General features: G+C 49.7%; 1 protein-coding gene across 2 annotated transcripts; it reads left to right on the top strand.

Annotated features, from left to right (window-relative positions):
* Positions 1-1,433: 1,433 nt before the first annotated feature.
* On the top strand, positions 1,434-21,401 carry KIF3A (kinesin family member 3A). Of its 2 annotated transcripts, XM_071569950.1 has the most exons (19): positions 1,434-1,519; positions 2,761-3,043; positions 4,572-4,716; positions 4,958-5,042; positions 5,514-5,619; positions 6,365-6,504; positions 7,135-7,332; positions 7,670-7,844; positions 8,963-9,064; positions 10,644-10,715; positions 12,540-12,548; positions 14,139-14,295; positions 15,087-15,267; positions 15,539-15,649; positions 16,405-16,530; positions 17,173-17,226; positions 17,361-17,429; positions 17,632-17,756; positions 18,279-21,401. In XM_071569950.1, exons 1-19 carry the CDS (start codon positions 1,514-1,516, stop codon positions 18,325-18,327), a joined length of 2,193 nt encoding a protein of 730 aa, XP_071426051.1. In that variant the 5' UTR covers positions 1,434-1,513; the 3' UTR covers positions 18,328-21,401. The 2 variants fall into 2 exon arrangements, with proteins under 2 accessions (XP_071426051.1, XP_071426050.1); XM_071569949.1 differs by lacking the exons at positions 10,644-10,715; positions 12,540-12,548.
* Positions 21,402-22,352: the final 951 nt, after the last annotated feature.

Below are 22,352 nucleotides of genomic sequence, written 5' to 3'. Positions count from 1 at the left end.
ACAAATAGAAGAAATCCAAAGTGAAGCAGAATAAATCCTCTTATTGGTGCAATTTTTAGACTGTGCAAAGCCACAGTATTTACAATGCAATGTTACTCCTCAGATACTGGCTCAGATTGGACTTTAGGAAGAATTTCTTCCCGGAAGGGGCTGCCCGGGGAGGTGGAGATGTCACTGTCTGGAAATGTTGAAGAAATGACTGGATGCAGCAGTCAGTGCTCTGGTTTAGTTGACAAGGTGGTGATTAGTCAGAGTTCCCTTAGACCCCTCAGACCCCCCTCAGCCCCCCTCAGAGCCCCCTCAGATCCCCCTCAGCCCCCTCAGATCCCCTCAGAGCCCCCTCAGATCCCCCTCAGCCCCCTCAGATCCCCTCAGAGCCCCCTCAGATCCTCCTCAGCCCCCTCAGATCCCCCTCAGCCCCCTCAGATCCCCTCAGAGCCCCCTCAGACCCCTGGGCCCTGATTAGCCCCCTCAGATCCCCCTCAGCCCCCTCAGAGACCCTCAGAGCCCCCTCATATCCCCTCAACCGCCTCAGAGCCCCCTCAGCCCCCTCAGATCCCCTCAGCCCTCTCAGATCCCACTCAGATCCCCCTCATTTCCCCCTCATCCCCCTCAGAGCCCCCTTAGATCCCCCTCAGATCTCCTCAGCCCCCTCATTTCCCCCTCAGCCCCCTCAGATCCCCCTCAGACCCCTCAGATCCCCCTCATTTCTCCCTCAGCCCCCTCAGACCCCCCCCTCAGATCCCCCTCAGACCCCTCAGATCCCCCTCATTTCCCCCTCAGCCCCTCAGCCCCCCCTCATTTCCCCCTCAGCCCCCTCAGGCCCCCCTCAGATCCCCCTCAGATCCCTCAGACCCCCCTCAGATCCCACTCAGACCCCCCTCATTTCCCCCTCAGCCCCCTCAGATCCCCCTCAGACCCCTCATATCCCCCTCATTTCCCCCTCAGCCCCCTCAGCCCCCCCTCAGACCCCTCATATCCCCCTCATTTCCCCCTCAGCCCCCTCAGCCCCCCCTCAGATCCCCCTCAGACCCCTCATATCCCCCTCATTTCCCCCTCAGCCCCCCCTCAGCCCCCCCTCAGATCCCCCTCAGACCCCTCATTTCCCCCTCATTTCCCCCTCAGATCCCCCTCATTTCCCCCTCAGCCCCCTCATTTCCCCCTCAGACCCCTCATTTCCCCCTCATTTCCCCCTCAGCCCCCTCAGCCCCCCCCTCTCCCCCCTCACTCCCCCCGCATAGCCCGGGCGGGTCCGGGCCCGCCCCCCCGCCGTTCCCATGGCGACAGGACGCCCCGCCTGCCCCAGACGCTCCCGCCTCGCCATTGGCTGAGTCCCTCTGACCCCGCCTCCCCTCGCTCGCCATTGGCCAGAGGGTCCCGCAGCGCACGGGCATTGGCGGCGGGGCGGGGCGCGCGCAGGCGCAGTGCGGTCATTGTGCCGCGGGGCCGCCGCCCGGGCGGTGCTGCCGCCGCCGCCATCGCCGCCACCGTCACCGCCACCGCCACCGCCACCATGCCGGTGAGACCGGGGGGCACGGCTCGCGGGACACCGGACACGCGCTCGCTGTGGGCCGGGAGGGGCGCACAGGCCCCGCCGCCTTCGCTCCGTGCGGGGCCGGCAGCGATGCGGGGCTGCGGGCGGGGAGGCCCCGCCTCGCCCAGGGGCTCTCTGCCCATCACGGGGGCTCGTGGTGGCTCCTGAATCCCGCCCCGGTGCTGGCCGCCCCTGGTGTGCGGTGCCTGTCCCGCCCGGGCCGGGCTGAGCCGCCCCGCCGGCGGCCGCAGCCTCTGCTGAGGCCTGCGAGGGGTCCGGGCGGGGGCACAGGCGCTTGGAGACGGGGCTTGGTTCGGGTTGGTGTCCGGCAGGGCTGCTCCAGGAGCAGGGAACTGCTCCGCCGCAGCTCCTCTCGCGAGGGGAGTGTCTGAGGCTTAACCACAGCAAATGGGCTTAGATTTATTTAATCAGCAGCGGCGTGTGGCATCAGACTCATCAGCCGTGCGTCAGGGTTTGTTTTGGTAACTACATGGGAGAAAAGGCTGGTGAGGTTTTATAATGCAACATTTCTCAACTATTACTTTTCAGTTACATACACTGAAGGTTGTAACTGAAATTAATTCCCTTCAGCCAGTGCTCCCTGGTGTCCACTGGCGTTATCTGTGGGGTTTGGCAGTGTGTGGTCAGTGTTAATGTAGAAGAAGTTCCAGCAAACTGCCTGCAGGCTGCTTGAGGCATCAAAGTGTGTCTGAAGAAATTCTTAGATCACGTTGGATGAAAAAGAAGGTTTACTCGTTCAGTTTCTACAGTGGAAAACAAGAGATTGCAGTGACTGAGTAAATGTGTCTTATTCTCTCAGCTTTAACTGTACAATGGCTCAGGTTTTAAGTCCCCCAGTTCATGATCTGTGGCTGTGTGTGCAGCTGCTCGAGCCAATTCAACAGAGTTTGTGCTTAAACACACAGTGGTTTTATATTGCCAGAGGGCAGAGTGAGATGGGATATTGGGAAGAAATCCTTCCCTGGGAGGGTGGGCAGGCCCTGGCACAGGTGCCCAGAGAAGCTGTGGCTGCCCCAGCCCTGGGAGTGTCCAAGGCCAGGCTGGACAGGGCTTGGAGCAGCCTGGGACAGTGGGAGGTGTCCCTGCCCATGGCAGGGATGGGACTGGGTGAGCTTTGAGGTCCCTTTGAACCCAAACCTTTCTGTCATTCTGTGTTCACAACAGTGTTACAGCCTGTGTTTTTTTCCTTTTTTAAACCCCTCCAGATCAACAAGCCTGAGAAGCCAGACAGGCCAGAGAGCTGTGACAATGTCAAGGTGGTGGTTCGGTGTCGGCCTCTCAACGACAGGGAGAGAGCCACGGGCTACAGGATGGCTGTGAACGTGGATGAGATGAGAGGAACTATAACTGTGCATAAAACAGACTCCTCCAATGAGCCTCCCAAGACATTTACCTTTGACACAGTGTTTGGACCAGAGAGTAAACAGCTGGATGTCTATAATTTAACTGCAAGACCTATTATTGACTCTGTCCTAGAGGGGTACAATGGTGAGTCCTGTGTTTTAAGTGAAGGATCCCATCCCATCTCCTGTTCTTTGCATTGTTGGGGTTCCTGCTGATCTTGTTTGAGGGAGTTTCACCCTCTCAGGGCTGTGGCCCTGTATTGTTTCTGTTGTGGCCTTGAACTTAAAATAGCCTGAAGGGACTTGCTGTTCTGAGTGCTCAGTACCCACTGCAGTCATTAGCAGTGGGAGATTGGTGATGAACAAGACTCAGCTGAGGTCAGTGGGCTGTATGTTTTGTCCTGCATCTCTTTGCAAAAATATGCACTTTATGTCATTATCAGAACTCTGAGCAGCTCCTCCCTGTGCAGTGTTGGTGCCCAGGCAGCTGCCACGGCCCTGGAGGTGCTGGGTGTGCACACACCTCTGCAGGAGCTGCTGCTTCTCTGCCTCTGAACTTTGCTGGTTGGAACTAAGATGATTATTTAAACATTTCTGCCCTACCTCACAGATGGTCTGTTGCTTCCTGCAGCTGGGAGGAGTTTGGCCATGGTTTGGGGGGTGTGATGCATGTAAATGTGTTATGTGAAGGAAGGCAGATTTCTGCTTTGCTCAGCAGTGTGGCACAAACAACAGCAGTTTGCAGAGTGTTTGTGAAATGCCCAATGAGCTCTTGTGCTCACACACAGGAGTGTCAGCTGATTAAAATTCGGGGTTCCCAAATGAGTGGTTCAAGGCTGTGCCTCAGGAGGCTTGGGCTGGACATCAGGAAGTGTGTCTTTACTGGGGCACTGGAACAGACTTCCTGGAGAGGTGGTTGATGCCCCAGGCCTGTCAGTGTTTATTTGAACAATGCCCTTAACAACATCCTTAATTTTTAGTCAGCCCTGAGTTGGTTGGGCAGTTGGACTGGATGGATGATCATTGTAGGTCCCCTCCTCCTGAAATATTCCTTTCATTTTTCCAATCTGTAACGTCATTGGCTTGACAATGAAAACTTGAGTTTTCAGCAGTGCTGTTCTAAAGCTAAGAACTGTTATATTTGCTGCAGTTTCAGAGTCAAAGATCTCAGTAATGTTTGTGGATGCCTTCCTGTGCAGGCTGACTGTCTGGTCTAAATTGCAGCTGCAGGTTCAGAGCTGGGCTTGTCTGTGGCTGTGCTGTAGGAGCCTCACACCATTCCTGCCGTGGCTTGGAGTGCCAGCAATAGTTGCATTTGCAGTTGGTACACACTCATCTTCTGCTAATTGGCCATGCTATTAATTGGGCTTGCCTGCATTGTTTGTATGTGGAACCTAAATGTACAGCACTCCATGCTTTAATCACTCTGCACAATTAAAACCAGCTGACTTTTTATTAGGCACCTTGCAGGCCAGATTGAACAGTGGCTGAGCCCTGTTTGCTGTGTTGGCCCAGCATGCCTGTGGCTCAAGCCTTGTCAGTACCTGCTGGAGTGGGTGGAAAATTTCAGCTCCATAGGGATAGAGAAGTTTAGTGCTATCAGGCTAAGAAGGGATGAAGTAAAACCACAGTTTGCAATTTCTTAGGGTTTTTTCATTTATCTTATCCTTCAGGTACTATTTTTGCTTATGGGCAGACTGGAACAGGCAAGACTTTCACCATGGAAGGAGTCAGAGCAGTTCCTGAGCTCAGAGGCATCATTCCCAACTCCTTTGCTCATATATTTGGTCACATTGCCAAGGCAGAGGGGGACACAAGGTAAGCAGCTTCTCTTCCCTGTTTCTGTCCTGTGTGTGTGTCCATGTCACAGGAGCCTGACCTGGACAGTGACAGCTGAAGTGGCACCTCTGGCCTGGACTGAAAGGCTCCCACTTAGGCAGTTCTGGGGGCGGGGGGGGCAGCAGGACTGTGTTTGTATTTCACTCATTTCTTTTGCCCTCTGTGATTGGGGTTGTGGGACCTGAGCAAATGTCTTGCTAAACAAACTGTTCGTGTTCAGGTTTTTGGTTCGTGTCTCTTACCTGGAGATTTACAATGAGGAGGTGAGGGACCTGCTGGGAAAGGACCAGACACAGAGGTTGGAGGTGAGCCTGCTCTTCTGAACGTGGTGTTTGCGTGGACTCGGAGAGCAATATTTTCTTCTGAAGACCAGAGAAGGACTTGAAGGGAAGGGGTAGTTGGGTTCCTCAGCAATCCTCTTTCCTTTTGGCTGGATATCAGTACTGGCTTCTCCAAATCTCTTCCACTGGGTCAGCTGCATAGTGAGAAACTGGTTGTTCCATCCAGCCAGTTTTGTACCTGCAGTGCTGCCCCAAAGGCCCCTCAGCAGTTCAGGAACTGGAGAGTGAGATTTGAAGTCATGTCCTGCCCCCAGGGGCAAACCATGGAATGTTATCACCTATGAGTGTTTGTGCCTTATCTGCTCTGATTGTGAGGGGAGGGTTTTATGTGCAAACCAGGACCTGGAGAGGAGACTCACTGCACTGTTACAGAACCACTGAGAATTGCTGTTGGGGTCTCTTGGGGGTGCTCAGTCTGAACTGTTTCTCTCTTAGGTTAAAGAGAGACCTGATGTGGGAGTTTATATCAAAGACCTCTCAGCTTACGTCGTGAACAATGCAGACGACATGGACAGGATCATGACTCTGGGCCACAAGAACCGTACGTAGGCTTGCTGTGGGCAGGTTTACAGCTCAGGCAGAGCAAAGGGCTGGTGACAGACCACAGTAAGAGATCCCAGTCCTGTTGCTGAGAGGGTTGTTTAGCTGAGCAGGACAGAAAGGGTTTCTCCTCCCGAACCCCTGTTGTGCAGGAGCAGGTAAGGAAGGCTGTGCCTCCTTCATTGGCCTCTGCCAGCAAAGGGAGGGTGTGGTGAGGGCAGGCAGTGCTGTCAGAACTGCTACAGTGTCTCCTGAGCTCCACTTCTGATCAAGATGAACATTAGCTCTGGGCTGTGAGTGGAGATGTGATTTAAGTGTTCTGGAAGACTTCTTAATTAAGCTCAGATTATTTAATGACTTAAAGTTCTGACTACTGTTGCTCTTGGCATGGATTGCTGTGTTCTTATTTCTCAAAATGCAGCTGTTTTCTGGGATCAGCTCTGAACACCTCAGGCTACTGGTCTTTGTAGCCTTAAAGAAAGAGATGAGGACAACTGCTGCTCTGGGGAGTCTGTGGTTGGCTTGGGGCTGCAGCAGCTGTAACACTTCTGCTAGTCCAGGTTGGGTGTGTACTGAAGTTTCAGTGCCCAAGAACACACTTTGTGCTGAGTCTGAGCATCCCTCTGCCATCTTCTGAAATACAGGGTTGGGTAAAGAGGTGGGGATGAGTTTTCTCTGAGAGCAGGAAGGGTTAGAGGAGTGTGTGATTTATTCTGGAGATGTCATTGCTGTTTCTCTCTGCAAAGGCTCTGTGGGTGCCACCAACATGAACGAGCACAGCTCTCGCTCCCACGCCATCTTCACCATCACCATCGAGTGCAGCGAGAAGGGCGTGGACGGGAACATGCACGTGCGCATGGGCAAGCTGCACCTCGTGGATCTGGCTGTGAGTGGGACCCACAGGGGCTTTGCACCAGGCTTGGCTTTGCTTGTTGAGTGTTTCTGGGGGGCTGTGGCCATGCAGTTCATCACTTGCAGGTTCTCTCCCTGTCTCCTCCCTGTGAACCAATGTAATCGTGCTGGTAAAATGAGTCTGTAGCCCAAGATTTACACTGGGGTGCTTTTCCCTGGAGAGGATGCAGGAGAAGCAAGACTAAAGGCATTCAGTCTTAACTTATTTACATGGTGTGTGGATAGGATGCTTTATGAAACTCTTTAGAATAATTGCAGTGTTGCTGTCCTCCCTTGATCTGCTGATAGTAGGATCTGTAGGTGGTGGTCAGCAGCTCCTGCCAAGGTGCCTTTAACTGCTGACTGACTTACCATGACATTCTTGTTCATGAGGGCAAAACCTCCATTTTCTCCAGCTGCATTAGTCTGAAAAATGCAGATTTTGCTGGCACTGAAGGCTTGACTGTTCTCTTTAGCAATGCCTGAGGTACTTACCCAGGTTCTCTAAAAACAGATCAGGTGGTTACTGGCACGGCTTCCAGCAAGACTTCAGGGGTAGCTGATTCTGTTTGGAGGAAGAAGATGTATCAGGGAATTTAACTCCAGCTCGCTGTTCCCTTTGTAGGGCTCTGAAAGACAGACCAAAACTGGCGCCACAGGGCAGCGACTGAAGGAAGCCACCAAGATCAACCTGTCTCTGTCCACCCTGGGGAACGTCATCTCTGCGCTGGTGGATGGCAAGAGCACCCACGTGCCGTACCGCAACTCCAAACTGACACGGCTCCTGCAGGACTCCCTGGGGGGCAACTCCAAAACCATGATGGTGAGCTGAGACCTGCCCTCGCCAGGGCCAGCTGTGGAGCTGCATTTTTACAGGGATAGCAGAGTGACTTGAACTGCCTGGAATTTACCTCTCTCATTCTGAGCTGTTTGCAGCTTAGGGAACCTCCTGTCTGTTTCTCTTCCTTTTCCCTTTGCTTCTGGACAGAGGTGTGTACACACATGTATAAGATCAAATAGAAGCTGTGCTTAGGTAGCCAAGAGCAGCCCCAGTGTGGAAGCAGCAGGAAGGCTTTGGGAGAGAGTGGCAGTGTGAGCCTCAGGGCTGGGTGGTCCCTATGGGGCCTTGTCCTGGGCTCTGACCTGTCCCTGTGTTGCAGTGTGCAAACATCGGCCCGGCAGACTACAACTATGATGAGACCATCAGCACCCTCAGGTATGCAAACCGAGCCAAGAACATCAAGAACAAGGCCAGGATCAACGAGGATCCCAAGGACGCCATGCTCCGCCAGTTCCAAAAGGAAATCGAGGAGCTTAAGAAAAAACTGGAAGAAGGTGAGACTCTCCTTCCCCCTCGTGTTCCTTTCTGCACCAGCACTTGTTCTGTTTGAGCAGGAATGTTCTTTGCTGCTTGAAGGTTGTCCCATGAGGCTGGCTGCTGGTGCAGGGGCTGTCCTGGGTTTGTCTGCAGTGCTGGGTGCCAGGAGGGTGTCCCAGGGTATGTCTGCAGTGCTGGGTGCCAGGAGGGTGTCCCAGGGTTTGTCTGCAGTGCTGGGTGCCAGGAGGGTGTCCCAGGGTTTGTCTGCAGTGCTGGGTGCCAGGAGGGTGTCCCAGGGTGCTGGGGGTGGCCCGGCCGTGCCCACCAGGTGTCACTTGGCACTGGGGTGAGCTGTGACCTCGGGGCTGGGGTGGGTGTGCCCGGGCTCCCTGGCGAGCAGGGGCCTCTGGGCACGGCTCACACAGTGTGGGGAATTAAAAGGGATCTTTGCAGTAGGTCAGGCATTTTCCCTGACTGAGGAGGAGAGAGATGCATTTGTTGGGAGGAAAAATGCATCAGATTTGTGGAGCTACAACTGGGGCTGACTTTCTAACACTGTATAGAGAATCAAGAAGCTTCTTTAAGCTCTATAACTTCATAGCCTTTTGTCTCTATGAGTCCTTCAACATGGAGTGACCCTGCCAGTGGGATGCTTGCTAAACTGTGACCTTGGCACAGCTTTCTTCAGAGATACAGCACAGAACAGCTGTGGCAGTAACTCCAACATGACTTGCTGTTTGGCATCTGCCCCATTCAGGAGAAGCAGGAAATGATCAGAAATGCTTCTTTTCTTTCCTGGGAGATAGAAGTCTGGGATGGAAGAGGAGGTGTGATGGGATGCTGCTAGACAAACTGCAGCTTCAGCTGTGCAAAGATGCTTTATTTTCCATGAAAAACAGCCTTGTGAGCCCTAACCCATATACACTGACATTACAACATTCAGCTGCTTATCCTGATTGTTCTTAAGTTTCCTGAGCCATGGTGAGCTCTCTGTCTGCTCAACAGTTCGGGACTTGTGCAGGTGCTCCTAGGCCGATGTCAGGCACTGCTGGGTCTGGACAAATGCTGCTGTCACAGTAACAAACTGGTAGGAGGTGAAGGAAAGCACATCACAAAGCACCCTCTTCTGTTCTAGGGGAGGAGATATCTGGTTCTGAGAGCAGCGACTCTGAAGAGGAGGATGAAGATGACGATGGGGAGATTGGAGAGGATGGGGAGAAGCGGAAGAAGCGACGGGGTAAGGCTGCAGAGAGTCCTGGCAGTGCCCCCAGCCTCCTGCCCAGGAGCTGGTGTAGGAACTGCAGGCAGAGGCAGGCAGGGACGAGTGGAGCTGTAGAGCTGCCCTGTGCCGCTGCAATTATCATGCCTCTCCCAGAAACAAAGCCTTTGGTGCCCTCTCTGTACATGGATAGCTCCAACCTGTGTAGTACCTGCTTCCACTCGGGTGGCTGTGCTTGTGGTGACATCCTCCTTTGTGGTGGCTCCCTGGTGGCCACAAGGTGGCTGTGTATGGCTTGTGACTGGTGGTGTGGAACTTCCCCTGCTCACAGCGGTGGGAGGAAGGAGACACCAAAGATCGTTTGTAGGCAGATGTGGGTTTTATAAACTATATGTTTGAAGGGGAATTCTGGCTGTGGTTTAGGCAAAGGATTCATCTGTCTTATGGACAGTAACTTCAGTAACTGACTCTTCTGGTGTCCTATTTTATGTTGATAGAGAGAAAACTTGACCTTTGGGTGTCTTTGTGCTAGCTGAAAAGGGAGCTGCACATCCCTTGTTTGGAAGCACTCTGGAAATCCCATGATTTCCCCAAGGCTTCTTGGTCGTACATCAGTGTTCAACTGCTGTGTAACATCTGAACCCCAGGGGGAGTCGGTGACCCTGGAACTGCAGGTCACTGTACTGTGGGATGCTGTGGCTCCCTGGGAGCTTGCTGTGCTCCTGGAACCTGGCTGATATTCCTCATGGGCAGAGAGAAGTCAAGCCCAGTTCTACACCCCAACTTCCAGCTTTTCTAGTAAACTCATTTTGGCAAAGTGCCTTCCTGTCCTGAGGGAGCCACATCTGTTGGGAAAAATCCTTTTTAAGCACTCCTGCTTTTAGATGCACTCACTTCATTTTGGTGCCTGTCCAAGTAGTCATAAGTGACCTTTGTCATACCTTTGGTGATAGTTGTAACAAGTTTTACTTAATTTTTCACCTTTTGGTTATCTCTAGAAGTGCAAAGATTGACCACTGTGTCCAAGATCCAAGTGGTGCCCACATGCCCTCCCAAGAGGAGACCAGCTTCAAAAAGCAGTGAAGGGCAAATAACTGCCTGACTCAACTCCCAGACAAGCTGCTCTGGTTAAGTTCTCTGAGGGAGCTGCTCAGCAGGGGTGTGCACAGTGACTGTCCCTGTGTGAGCTCATTCTGCCTTCCAGAGGTACATTGCCATGTACCTGAGACTGGAAAGGATTCCTGGGCACCGAATCCTCTGCCATGGCAGATCCCCACAGCCTTCTCCACTGTGACCTGGTGTTCTGTGCTGTTGTTGCTTGAAATGGAAGCTGCCTTGGCATGTGGTTTTAAGCTGTAGTCTGGTTAAGATGGGTTTTAACTCAAGTGTCTTTCTGAGCATGCAGTTTTGTGCTGGGAAATGGTGGCTTTGCAAGCTGAATCTGGGAGGGATCCTAGCAAATGCTTCCTAATGGGAACTTGTGCTTTTCTGAACTAGGTTGCTGGCTCTTCTGGGTTTCTTTCCTTTAGAACTAACTTCCCATCTGCATGTTTCTTCCTCTCTGGGTTTTCCTGTGGGATGCATTTCTGTTTTCCAGGCAGTAGCAGCAGCAGTAGTTCAGACTCCACATGCTCTGTCATAGAGAAACCTCTGGATAAGTCCTTCACTAGTGAGTGGGAGCTCTTAAGTCCTTTAAGCTTTGGCCTTTCCATGATCTGCACACTCCATTTTGCAATGTTGCACTCTTCCCTGCTTTGTGTGTTGGAAAGATGAACCTGAAGCTGTAACTCTGCTAAAGCATGCCCTTCCTTTGCTGCTTCCATGCTTGAAACAGTTGTTCAATGTGCACACTGTTAGCCAGATCTGTGAGAGAACAGGGAGCAGTGTGGTGTGCTGCTTGAGCAAGATTTAAAGGCAATTGAAAAATAATAGGTTAAAAATCCCAGATTGTGACTTGTACTAAATGCACCTTCTAAAACATGGGGAAAAATCTAAGGCAGAGTTTTTGTGGGAATTGCTGCAGTAAGAGTTCATCAAAAGGACAGCTAGACATGTGAAATGTGCTATGTTATACTGGACTCTGCCTTCTCAAAATTTGTTATGGAGAAAATGAATGGAGCAGTCAAGAGTCAAACAGCACGAGGTTTACACTGGCAAAGAAAATGTGGCAACACTTGGTTGATTGCCTTTATTTTGGCAGATGCTTAAATATCCTTGGTGCTTGGGGTTTAACTGCCCCATGACATTAAGTTCTTGATCTCTGTTCAGAGAGTTCAGAGGAACAAGAGATCCAAATTTTGATCTAGTGGTGAGGAAAGTCTGGGCTGCCCCTGGTCAGAGAGGGCTCTGTGCCTGTAAAATCCCTACAGTAAGTGAGGATTGGAGAAACAAATCACATCTCGGGACTTGGCTCGTGGGCACTTCATCCACTGTTGTGGTTATCCTGGATAGATGCAGTCCAGTCTCCTCCCTGTGTGGAGAGAGTGTAGAAGGAATTGCCCACATTTGGAAAGCACCAGCACAGAGAGAAGTGGCAGCAGGTTTAGAAGGAACACAGGATGGTAGCCTGGGAATCTGCTTGCTTCAGTCTTGCTCTTTCAAAGCTTGCTCAGAACCAGAGTCTTTTATTTGGGTGAGGACAGTTAATAGCAAACTGCTGCTGTGTCAGTGGGTGGATGAGTCCACCTCCTGCACGTCTGGAGGCTGCTCTGCCGGGCAAGTTGTGCTGGGCTTTTGGCAATCAGGAGAAGTGTGGCTTTCTGTGGTTTGGGATATTAACTGTCCTCAAGCGTGACCCTTCTGCATGTGGTGTCTCATTATCCCTCTCCTGTTCTGCCTTTTTTGCTGCACTTGCTTGAATAACTGGAAGTGGCTCTACACCTCTATGGAAGCACCAGTTACTGCAAATTAACCTACTAATCCCCTGTGTAATTAAATGGAGAAATCTTGTGCTGAGACTCCCTGTGTGCAACTCTCATGTACCTTGCAAAGAATTGGCTTGGAAACTTGGTTAAAACTCAGAACATGTATTCTGTCTGCTAATATTGTACAGGTAACATGACAGAATTGGCTCTTTGGAGTGGGGGGAGCATTAAGTTTGTACCTGAAGGAGAAATCCCCCCTTGAGCTGTTCCTTAGGGCATGATCCTTGCGGCAGGCCCCGAGTGTTGTGCTCAGATCAGCATCGCACTGAGCGGGCAGGAGAATGCCAGAGTCAGCTCAACATTACCCTGGGTGTGCAAAGCACTCTGAAGTACAGAAACCTTCTCTGCTTTAGCATAAAATCTCATTAGTGTTTGCTCTAATGGAGGGGGTTTTAGGGATGATTATCCCGTGTTTTCTAGTCTAGAAACATGCATATAAAATTAATGTTTGTTCTGGTGCTAATGATCTTTGTCCAAAGTGATCAAAGCAATAACCTATTTTCTTTCCTCCTCTTTTCATGTGTTTGCTGCCTCTCTGCGATTTGCTTTCTACTTCCTCTTAATGCAAGATCAAGCAGGTTGGTGTAATTGATTTTCACCTCCTTACAGTACAACTGCAGGGCTTGTGGAAGGATCATAGCACTGCCTTCAGTTCACCCTTTTCTCCTAAACTGAGACCATACAGGGCTATGTCCTGACAGTCAGAAACCTTTATCTGGCTCATCTCTTACAATGAGCTCTGTAGAGCATTTCCAGAAAGCTTCCTACTCAAGGACTAATTAGTGAGAGATTTTTGCACCACAAACCCAGAAAGAAGTACTTATCTGATTCTAAAGTTTAGCAGATGGAAATGCAGATGGTTTGCTGTGGTGCTGAAGTCCTTGCCTTGCCACAGAACTAATTAATGCTCTTGTGCACATGAACAAACACGTATGTGGGTGTGACATGTACATGCATGTTCACACATGCTGTGCATTTTGTCTGTGCTGGAGTATGTGTGTCTATAATATATGTGTGTGTATGTAAATAAAATGCATATCATATGTGCATGTAAATGAAGCTGAATGCCAGGAAGACTGAAGGGAGAGAAGCCTTTTCTGCACAGCTCCTTGAGCACTGTGCAAACCAGTCCCTTGGCAGTCAGGGCTCCTGGTAGTCACAAGGCAGCTGGATTCTCCAGGGTGGGGTTTTTTCATGACTGGAGAAGAGTAAAGCAAGAAAACGAAGGATTCACTTGTGAAGAAAGGGAGATTTAGGACTTGTGGATTTGAGGAAATGCGTGTAGGCTGGGCATTCTCACTCCACATAACCCCCAGGGATCTCTGTTCACTTGCCTTGGGTACTCCTGGGATTACAGTGGAAGTTGACTCCAGACTTGCAGAGTGACTTTAGGAGCAGCAGCCTCACTTTGTTTCAAACTTGGCATGTTTGACACCAGCCCTTGAGGTCAGTAAGTTCAGTGAGTTGTTCTGGCTGCTCTCTGTGGCCCTGGTGTGCTGCTGTAGTCGTTCTGTTGTAAACACACAGCTGGTAAGTCACAGCAAACCTTGCTGCTTTCCAGTCTGTGGGTAGTCACTGTTCCATAGACAAGTAACCATCAAGAAGTCTCTTTTATTTGCCTGGTTTTCATGGGCTGTTCTGAATTTCTCTAATCTATTTCCACAGTAGTGTGTTCTTAAAAACATCTCTGTGCTCACTCTGGGACAGGTAAACCTGTAAGGAGGGCAGTGAACAAGGGCAGTGGTGGAGATGCTAATCTGAAACTTGAGTATGTGACTCTTGGTAGCTGAGCTCTTGTAGCTGTAGGTCAAGGCAGTCTTGTGTGTTCCTTCCTCTGGCCTAATCTGCATAGTTTGAATATCTGAGTTTCCAGCTCAGGCATCTCTTTAGGCAGTGCTCCTTCTCCAGGGTTCTTTGTATGTTTTCTCTTTTGGGGTCGTTGTGTTCTAGTGTCAGATATGCAGCATTGCTTCTCTGTAGGAACTGGTGACAACTGGTCAATGTTCAATTGAGATGTGAAAGACTGAGTTGTGCCTATTTTGAACCTGACATCTGATGAAATATTTGCTAAATTCAGATATTGAATCTGAACTCCAAAAAAAAGCTGTGATACACAGACTGTCTTATTTTTCAGTGAACTAATTTGTTTTCTTCTTCTCTTCCAAAAGGCAAAAAGAAGGTTTCCCCTGATAAGATGGTGGAGATGCAAGCAAAGATTGAAGAGGAGAGAAAAGCTCTTGAAACTAAGCTTGATATGGAAGAAGAAGAAAGAAATAAAGCCAGAGCTGAACTAGAGAAGAGAGAAAAAGACTTGCTTAAAGCTCAGTGAGTACCGTGCTCTGAGTCGTTTGTGTGGTTGTGTGGATTTTTCCTTACTTAACCATTGGAATATCTGGAGGTGCATGATGAGATGTCTGTCAGACTGTGTAGAAAGTGAACACCAGCCCTTGCTGTTGTCAGGGAGAAAGAGGAACTTGGTCTGCTTTCAGAGTTTGGAGCAGATGCAAAAGACAAACTTCCACCCTTTGACCACTTCTTTATTTTCTTAATTTTACCTATTTGTGCAAGGTAGCCTGGAAACATAACAGAATGTTCAAGACCTGTGAGGAGCAGCAGCACTGCTGTGTGGCAGGCCAGGTTTCCATGTCCTGTTGGGTGCAGGGCCTCTCCACTCTGAAGCCAAAAGGCTGCTGAGGTCACACTGTGCCCGTGCAGGTGGGACAGTCCTGCTGCCAAGAGGCTGCCCCAGCATTCCCAGTTTGCATCTCAGCTGCTCTGCCTTGATCTCTCTTCATTCCCTTCCATTTCAGCAGCTCCCTCTGGGTACTGCTGTGCTGGCAGGGGGTGCCCCGAGTGCTGTCCCTGCCTTGCAGCCCCTGCAGGGGTGACCTACAGCAGAAGACACTTCTCTGCTGACCTGGTTTTGCTTGAGAGACAGTGATGGGAGTTGGGCCTTGGGAAACTCCCCGTGTTCCCTTGCAGTGCCTCACCCCCACTTAAACCTTTACAGCACGGCAAGTTTTTCCAGCCCTGTGGGTGCTGTCTGGGCTATAAAACCAGGCTGGACCTGCTGCCTGGTGAGCAGTAGGAATTCTCACACCTACTTGTCTGTGTAGGCAAGAGCACCAGTCTCTGTTGGAGAAACTGTCTGCACTGGAGAAGAAGGTGATTGTAGGAGGAGTGGACTTGCTGGCCAAAGCAGAGGAGCAGGAAAAGCTTCTGGAAGAATCAAACATGGAGCTGGAAGAACGAAGGAAGAGAGCAGAACAGCTTCGCAAGGAGCTCGAGGAGAAGGAGGTGGGTTCTGTGCTGCTGCTGGGAGTGCTCAGCAATGGCAGCACAACCGTGGGGTGCTCCTTGGTGTGCTCTGCTCTGCAAACACTGCAGAAGCCACCCCCTTCAGAGGCCACTGTGACCACTGTGGGGCTGAGCCAGCCTGGCTATGCCAGGGCTCTGCTCTTGGCAAACACTTTGTTTGTTCAAGCAGTTTCTCCTCCTGCTCATACTGCTGCAGAGAGTTCTGTGGTTGTGTTAATGTGTGGGTGTCTGTGCTCAATGTTGCACACAGCAAGAACGCCTGGACATTGAGGAGAAGTACACCAACCTCCAGGAGGAAGCACAGGGCAAGACCAAAAAGCTGAAGAAAGTTTGGACCATGCTTATGGCTGCAAAATCAGAGGTTAGTGTCTGAAGTTCTCAGCCAGTGATTTGTGAGGGACTGGAGCTGGGAAGGGTAAACCATCAGCTTTGTAATGCTGGAAAAAGTGCCACATGTTTAGAAATGTCTTTCTGTGCTGTCTACTTGGGTCACATAATTGAAAAACATCTAATAAAGTCTGGTGGTGGAGTTTCACAGTGGCATGTGAGGAGGGTTGTGAGAGCCCCTAAGATACCCACAACTCCAAGGAAAAACTTTGATTATTTCTGAAATAAAATAGAATTTTATTCTTTTTCATTGTTTGCTGGCTCCTGCTTTGCTGCAGCCCAAAGGCTCCTCTGCTCTGAGCTGTCTGTCCTTTCTGAGCAGTGCCCTTGTTACCTCTTCCTCAGTCACTGGATGAGCGTGTCCTTTGGCTGGTAGCTGGAGTTCCTGTTGCATGAAAAATGCATTTGGTCTTGAAGATCAGAGGTTTTCCTTGAAACCTCGCCAGGGATGTAACTTGTCTGCATGCTCTTCATCTGCTCTTAGCTGGAGCTGGGATTGGCAGAAGGCCAGTTTTGGGTTTATGAAACTGAGAACTTAATGCTGTTTTCAGCCATCTCTGAGCTGGAACATTTCAGATGGTTTATTCTTCAGAGATAAATATTCTAGTACTTAAAACCAGAGTTTGCTTTTGTTTCCCAAAAACCTTGTTCAGACAGAGGACTGTTGTCTTTTAGGGTGTTGCCATGTCTTAAGCTGTGATGCCTCTGAGATGCCTGGTTTGTTTTCAGATGGCAGATCTGCAGCAAGAGCATCAGAGGGAGATTGAAGGGTTACTGGAGAATATCCGGCAGCTGAGCCGGGAGCTTCGTCTGCAGATGCTCATCATAGACAACTTCATTCCTCAGGACTACCAGGTAAGGGCAGGGCACCTGAGCCTGGCACAGGGGCTGTGCCCTGCTAATCTCTGTTCTCTTGCAGCCTGTTTTCCTAATGGTCTGAAACTCATGGAGTCACATTCACCGTGTATTGAACTGGTATATTCACTGTGTGCCCATGTTCTGGATCTGTTCAAAATGTCTTTTTTCGCTGTACTTGAAGTTGTGCTTGCTGATGTCTGACATTAACACAAACTAGTAAAGCTGAATTTGGAACTCTGCACATCTCGTTTTCTTAGACTCCATTATACAGAAAATTCATGAGCTTAAATATAATGCACACCATTTAATAGAAAATACATAAACAATTCCCCTTAATTTTTATTTTTCCATGTTGCTGCAGTGTGTGTTTATTGCTGTCCTGATGGTGTTGGCATAAGGGGCACACCAGGCTTTAGTGGGCACTCCAAGACATGCAGTTTGGGAGTGGTATTTTCTCTTCTGCAGTCTTCAGGGTATAAATAGTGTTTTGCACGTGGTATTGCTGTCCTGATAAACAACTTGGAATGGTCAAGACTGTTCTTAAGCAGCTTGTCCAGGCCTGAGGGATGCAAGTTCCAGAAACTGCACCTGGAGGGCAGATTGTGCAATCTGACAATTCCTGTCCTGATTTCTTTCTAGGAAATGATTGAAAACTACGTGCACTGGAACGAAGACATAGGGGAGTGGCAGCTGGTAAGAGTGGCTGTGGTCAGTGTCAGCATGAGCTTCTGAGGAGCTCAGCTGAGCCCAGCAAGAACCTCACAAAGCTGCAGCCATTTTACTGTGCACAGCAGACTTTACTAAGAGACCTTTCTTTGTTCTTACAGAAATGTGTCGCATATACAGGAAACAATATGAGGAAGCAGACACCTGTCCTGGATAAAAAAGAGAAAGATGTGAGTTACTCTTGAATTGATGTGTTGAGCTGCACAGGTCCCAGTGCTGCTGCCTGTGCCTGCCACTCACTGCTTACAGCCAAACTGTGCAGTTTTCTTCTCTTTTGAGATGAGTCTGTCTGCTGTTACAAAAGCACCACTGATCAGTGTATAACATGATTCTGATGGTTTTGTCCTGTGGGTTTTTTGGTGTTTTTTGTAGCCCTTTGAAGTGGACCTTTCCCACGTTTACTTAGCTTACACTGAAGAAAGCCTGAGGCAATCCCTGATGAAGCTGGAGAGGCCAAGGACTGCAAAAGGAAGATCCAGGCCCAAGACAGGGAGAAGGTGAAGAACTCAGGGGTATCTGAATGTAATGAGGGACTTACCCAGGGGAAGGCTTTAGTTTGTTTATGCAAACTTACCCTAAGTCTTCAAACGTTTCCTTAATTAGAAGGCAAAGTACTAAAATTTTGCATGGTGTAGTTTACTAGTGTGACAGAACCAAGCTGAGATCTCTTTACTGCAGTAAATCCTGTCCAGAAAGACTTGTCTGGTGATTTTTCTGCTGCTCTTTTGCTGCATTCCCCTCTTCCAGCCTCTTGCTTTCTTTGACTGTGTTCCATGTTCCAGTTTGACACAGTGTGACGCCTTGGCAGGGCACAGACTGGTGTTGCTGGAGAGGAGAGTCCTGTGGGGGAGATTTCAGCCTGGGCTTTCTTGCTGATTTTTGTTTGGTTGGTTTTGCTTGTGAAAGAGTAACATTGTGTAGTTTTTGACTTGCAATGTGGCTGGTCCCTGTCTTTCCTAGACAGCATAATGATGTGTGTGTGGTGTTGTTTCTCCCTCTCCTTTCTGCTCTCCAAACAGAAAACGCTCGGCCAAGCCAGGAGCTGTCATTGACTCCCTGCTGCAGTAGTGTGACCTGGTCAGAGTTCCTGTAAAAGTCAGTGAGTGTATGTGCTTTGGCCAGAATATGGGATTCAACAGACGGCACAATTTGACATGGCTATCATTTTTTTATTTTAAAAAATGTATTTTTCTTTAGTTGCCTGTATATTATATGTTATATTAACATAATATTAAGCTGGTATATATGATGGTTGTGAAATTCCATGAGTTAAACGTGTTGTGCAGGGAAACTTGTTGGCTATCCTTGTTGGAATGTATAGAAAATAAGGGTTCTAGATGTGTGTTTAAGTGCTAGACATGTTAGTTTAAAGAGTTAGTAAAATCCTAAAGTTAAGGCTGGTAAACCTGATTCATGCCCTGCTTTGCACATTCCTGGCCCTCTCACTGCCGTCCCCTGGTGCACTGAGCTGTGTTTGAACGTGGCTGCTGCAAACCTGTGAGAACATCAAATGTTTTTATTTAATATTCCTCACTGTGGCTGTTAACCTGATAGTCTTGTGTATCAAACACACAGTCTTTTTCCCTTTTTGCTGTCTTGCTGTACAGAGGAAGTAGCTGGGCAGGAGAAACATGTACTAAAAACCTGAGACGTCTGAGAAGGGACCATGCTCTGTTGAAGTGCAGCAGAAACAAAGTGTGTCTAGTAGTGCTTTTATCAGTTTGTGTGAGATCTGCTGGCACTGTGGAGAACGAGACCTTGGATGTGAAGGCAAAGAGAGCTTTTCTCCTTCTTTTAAGGCTGTGTTGCAGCATTGCTTTGGCTGCTCCCTGTGCTTCAGGACTGGAATTTCTAAATGAGCAGTTTTGTGACCTGAGCAGCAGAGGGGATGGAAGGGGGTGTGGAGCACCAGGAGGGGTGTCAGCTGTTGTGCTGTGAGCACTGTGGGTCCCTTCTCTCAGCCCTGGCTACAGGCACTGGGCCAGTGCTCTACACTGAGGATGAATTTGACTCTTCTAGAGTAAAACAGGATGAATTGCTCAGTTTCCAAGAACAGTAACATCCCCTGAAAGAGCTGCTGCTGTCTCTGTTCCTGTGTAAACTGTCAGGTCTCTGGCTGTGCTCTGATGAGAGGAGAAAAATTCTGGTCTTTGATAATAACCATTTATTTGTGATGGCTGCTCTTTTTCGTTGATGTTTTTGCTGCTAATAGACACATATCATTTTGATACATTGCTTTTGTGTCACTGAGAAAATGCATCTCCTTTGGACTGGATGTGCTCTATAACTGATGCCATCAGCTGTGGCACCTCAGCAGCCCCTGTGCCATGGAGGGGGGTGAGCTGTGACCTCCCTGGCCTCTTGGGGTACCTGGGGGATGAAAAGCTGTGATTACTGACAGGAGAAATGGGATCCTTCAGTGTGACAGAACACAGGACAGTTCCTCAGGTGTCCTGAGTCCTTGCTAGCAGCCACCTCTTCAATTGCCAGAATGTTCTTGTACACTGAGAGTAATTAAAAGTCAGTAGCCCTTTCTTGCTGTCGTGATGCCTCGGAGCTCTGTAACAGGTCTGTGGCAGGGTCTGTAGTGTTTAAAACTGGTCTTGTAAGGGCATATTTTACTCTGGAGGATGTAGTCACTGCTATTCTAAACGAGCTGTAAGCTTTTCCCTGTTTTTTCAATGTGTTTTTTCAGGGTCATGACCTGGAAGAAGATACTGCCCTCTCTTGTGGGGAGGGAGTGTCACCTGAGTTCATATAAGGTGTGACTTTGTTCACACAGCACTGGCATTTGATTCCTCTAGCACAGCACTTGGAGGTGAATGCTCAGAACATTCTGGATCTGAGCTGCAGCTGGTTGTGCTTGTGAAGAGCTGACTGTATCTTGAATGTGCTTGAACAGAGCTGGGTTATCTCGTGTTCTGTACTTCTCAAACAAAACAGACTGAAATGGCTTAAATGCTCTTTTCACTCTTCTGTCAGTCCTGAGTCCAAGCAGATGGAAGCACAGCTGTGACCTGTGCTGGTTCTCAGAGCCAGGGATAACTTGTGTTTCTTTTTTGTGTTACAATACATCCTGTGCTAACATTTATTAAACGATCTGGTTTTAAGGGAGTTTCTCCTGAATTGTGCTTTCAAAAAGACCATTGAAAATTCTTTTACCTGACAGACATCAGTGGCTTAAAGATGCCACTGTGGACCATGGCACTGCATTTAAAATACTTAGAACTTAACTATAGAGGCTTATTCTTTGCAATTAATGTTACAGTCCTGCTGCTAAAAACAACAGTACTCTGCATATTTAAGTGAGCCTTGAGGCAGAGAAATAAAATAATTGCTTGCACACCTTGAATTGGCCAGTTGGAGAAATTGGTTGTTATATCCTGTTACTGAGGCTTGAAGAACAAATTTGCTGCTCTTTAAGAGGACATTATTTACAGTGGGACACTCTCGTGGTCCTGTGCCCTGTCAGCTTGGCTTGCCCTCTAACTGGTGTTTTGTTGGAGTCCTGGGAAGTTTCCTGTAAAACCAGGGAGTGGCTTGCAGGTTTACACGTGGGCCCTTTCTTAGCCCTGGGCAATCTGTGAATGTCTAATGGGCCCACAAGGTGTTTTAATGAGGGATTTGGTTTGTGTGGGGTTTTTAAGAGCTCGGTACAGCCCTTGTGATCCCAGGTCAGTCTGTGCTCTATAGTACTTATCAAAACTTGTATTATCTAACATATGCTGTGTGCTCAACTTTGCATCTTGCTATGAGATTTCCCTCGTTCCAGAACACTGACCTTAATTGAGGTTTCTGCTTTATGTTGTTTAATGTTGTGTAAATGAATTATTTTGTATTTAACTTGTTCTTGATCCTTTAAGAGAAGGGGAAATGGTCCTTAGTGCCTTTCACTGACTACACTGTCTGCACATGTCCAGCTTTCACCTTTCTCCACAGTTCTGCTTAGCCAGGCCTGTATAGAGGGAAAAACTGGTAGTCTGTTTGTATAATTTGTCTTCCTATTTATTGGTTTTCTAACTCTTTATTTCTGAATATTCTTTCTTTTATGATTCAAGTTAATTCATTATACTGTAAATATCAGTATTGTGTCCCTGGAGCATGTTCATACCATGAAATAAAATCCTCGATTCCTAATTCCACCTCTGTACATGTCCTTACAAATAACGTTATACACAACCTCTTTCTAAGTCAGTTGTGTCAGCAGCTGGGTGAGGAGGGGTGGGTAGGAGGGGCTGTGTAGCCCTGGGATGCACAGCACTCTGGAGGGGCCGGAGCGGGGCAGGGCGAGGAGGGGCCGGAGCGGGGCAGGGCGAGGAGGGGCCGGAGCGGGGCAGGGCGAGGAGGGGCCGGAGCGGGGCAGGGCGAGGAGGGGCCGGAGCGGGGCAGGGTGGAGGGGCCGGAGCGGGGAGTGTGGGGGTGTGGGGACCCCGTTGCCAAGCCCAGTGCATGGGGCAGTGTGACCCTGTGGTGGAGGGCACAGGGCAGAACGAGAGGATGCTTTGCAAGAGTACAGAGAAAACCAGTGGAGTGAGGGCAGTGTGCAGGTCAGGAGATGTGCCTGAGGAGCTGCTGAGCCCTCTTTATGCCCATCCTTTTCTGGGTGGGCCTGAGCTGAGCCAGAGCACTGCGGGAGCAGCTTCTGGCCCCATGGATGCTCTGCCTGCCCTGGGTGTGTGCCCTGCAGAGGGTGCTCACAGGGTCAATCTGCCCGTGGGGATGGGGCATGTCCAGCTGTGTTTGTGTTGCTGCAGGAGCTGTGTTGGTGCTCTCAGTGCCTGTAGCTCCCCAGACTGTCAGGAACAGGTTTGCTGTGTCTGCAAATGCTGCAGCTCCCCCAGGGCCTGGGGCTCAGCTGGTGCACAAACCAAACCCTGCTCAGCCCTGGCACTTTCCCAAGGGCTCTCCCAGGCTGTGCCAAAGTGGGGGACACCTGAATACCTGGAAGGCTCCAGTCCCTCCTAGAGGAACTTTGACCACCACCCAGGTCTGCTCCAGGCTGGAACCCTCCCCAGGCCAGAGGTTTGGCTCCTCGTTGCTGTTTCACTGCTGGTCCTGCTGGAGCCTCTTTACTCCTGGGCCACAAAGGGCTG

This window comes from Pithys albifrons, chromosome 15, assembly GCF_047495875.1.
Source record: "Pithys albifrons albifrons isolate INPA30051 chromosome 15, PitAlb_v1, whole genome shotgun sequence".
Lineage (NCBI taxonomy): Eukaryota > Metazoa > Chordata > Aves > Passeriformes > Thamnophilidae > Pithys > Pithys albifrons.
Note: the sequence above shows the minus strand (reverse complement) of the source record. Positions and strands in the feature narration are given on the sequence as shown.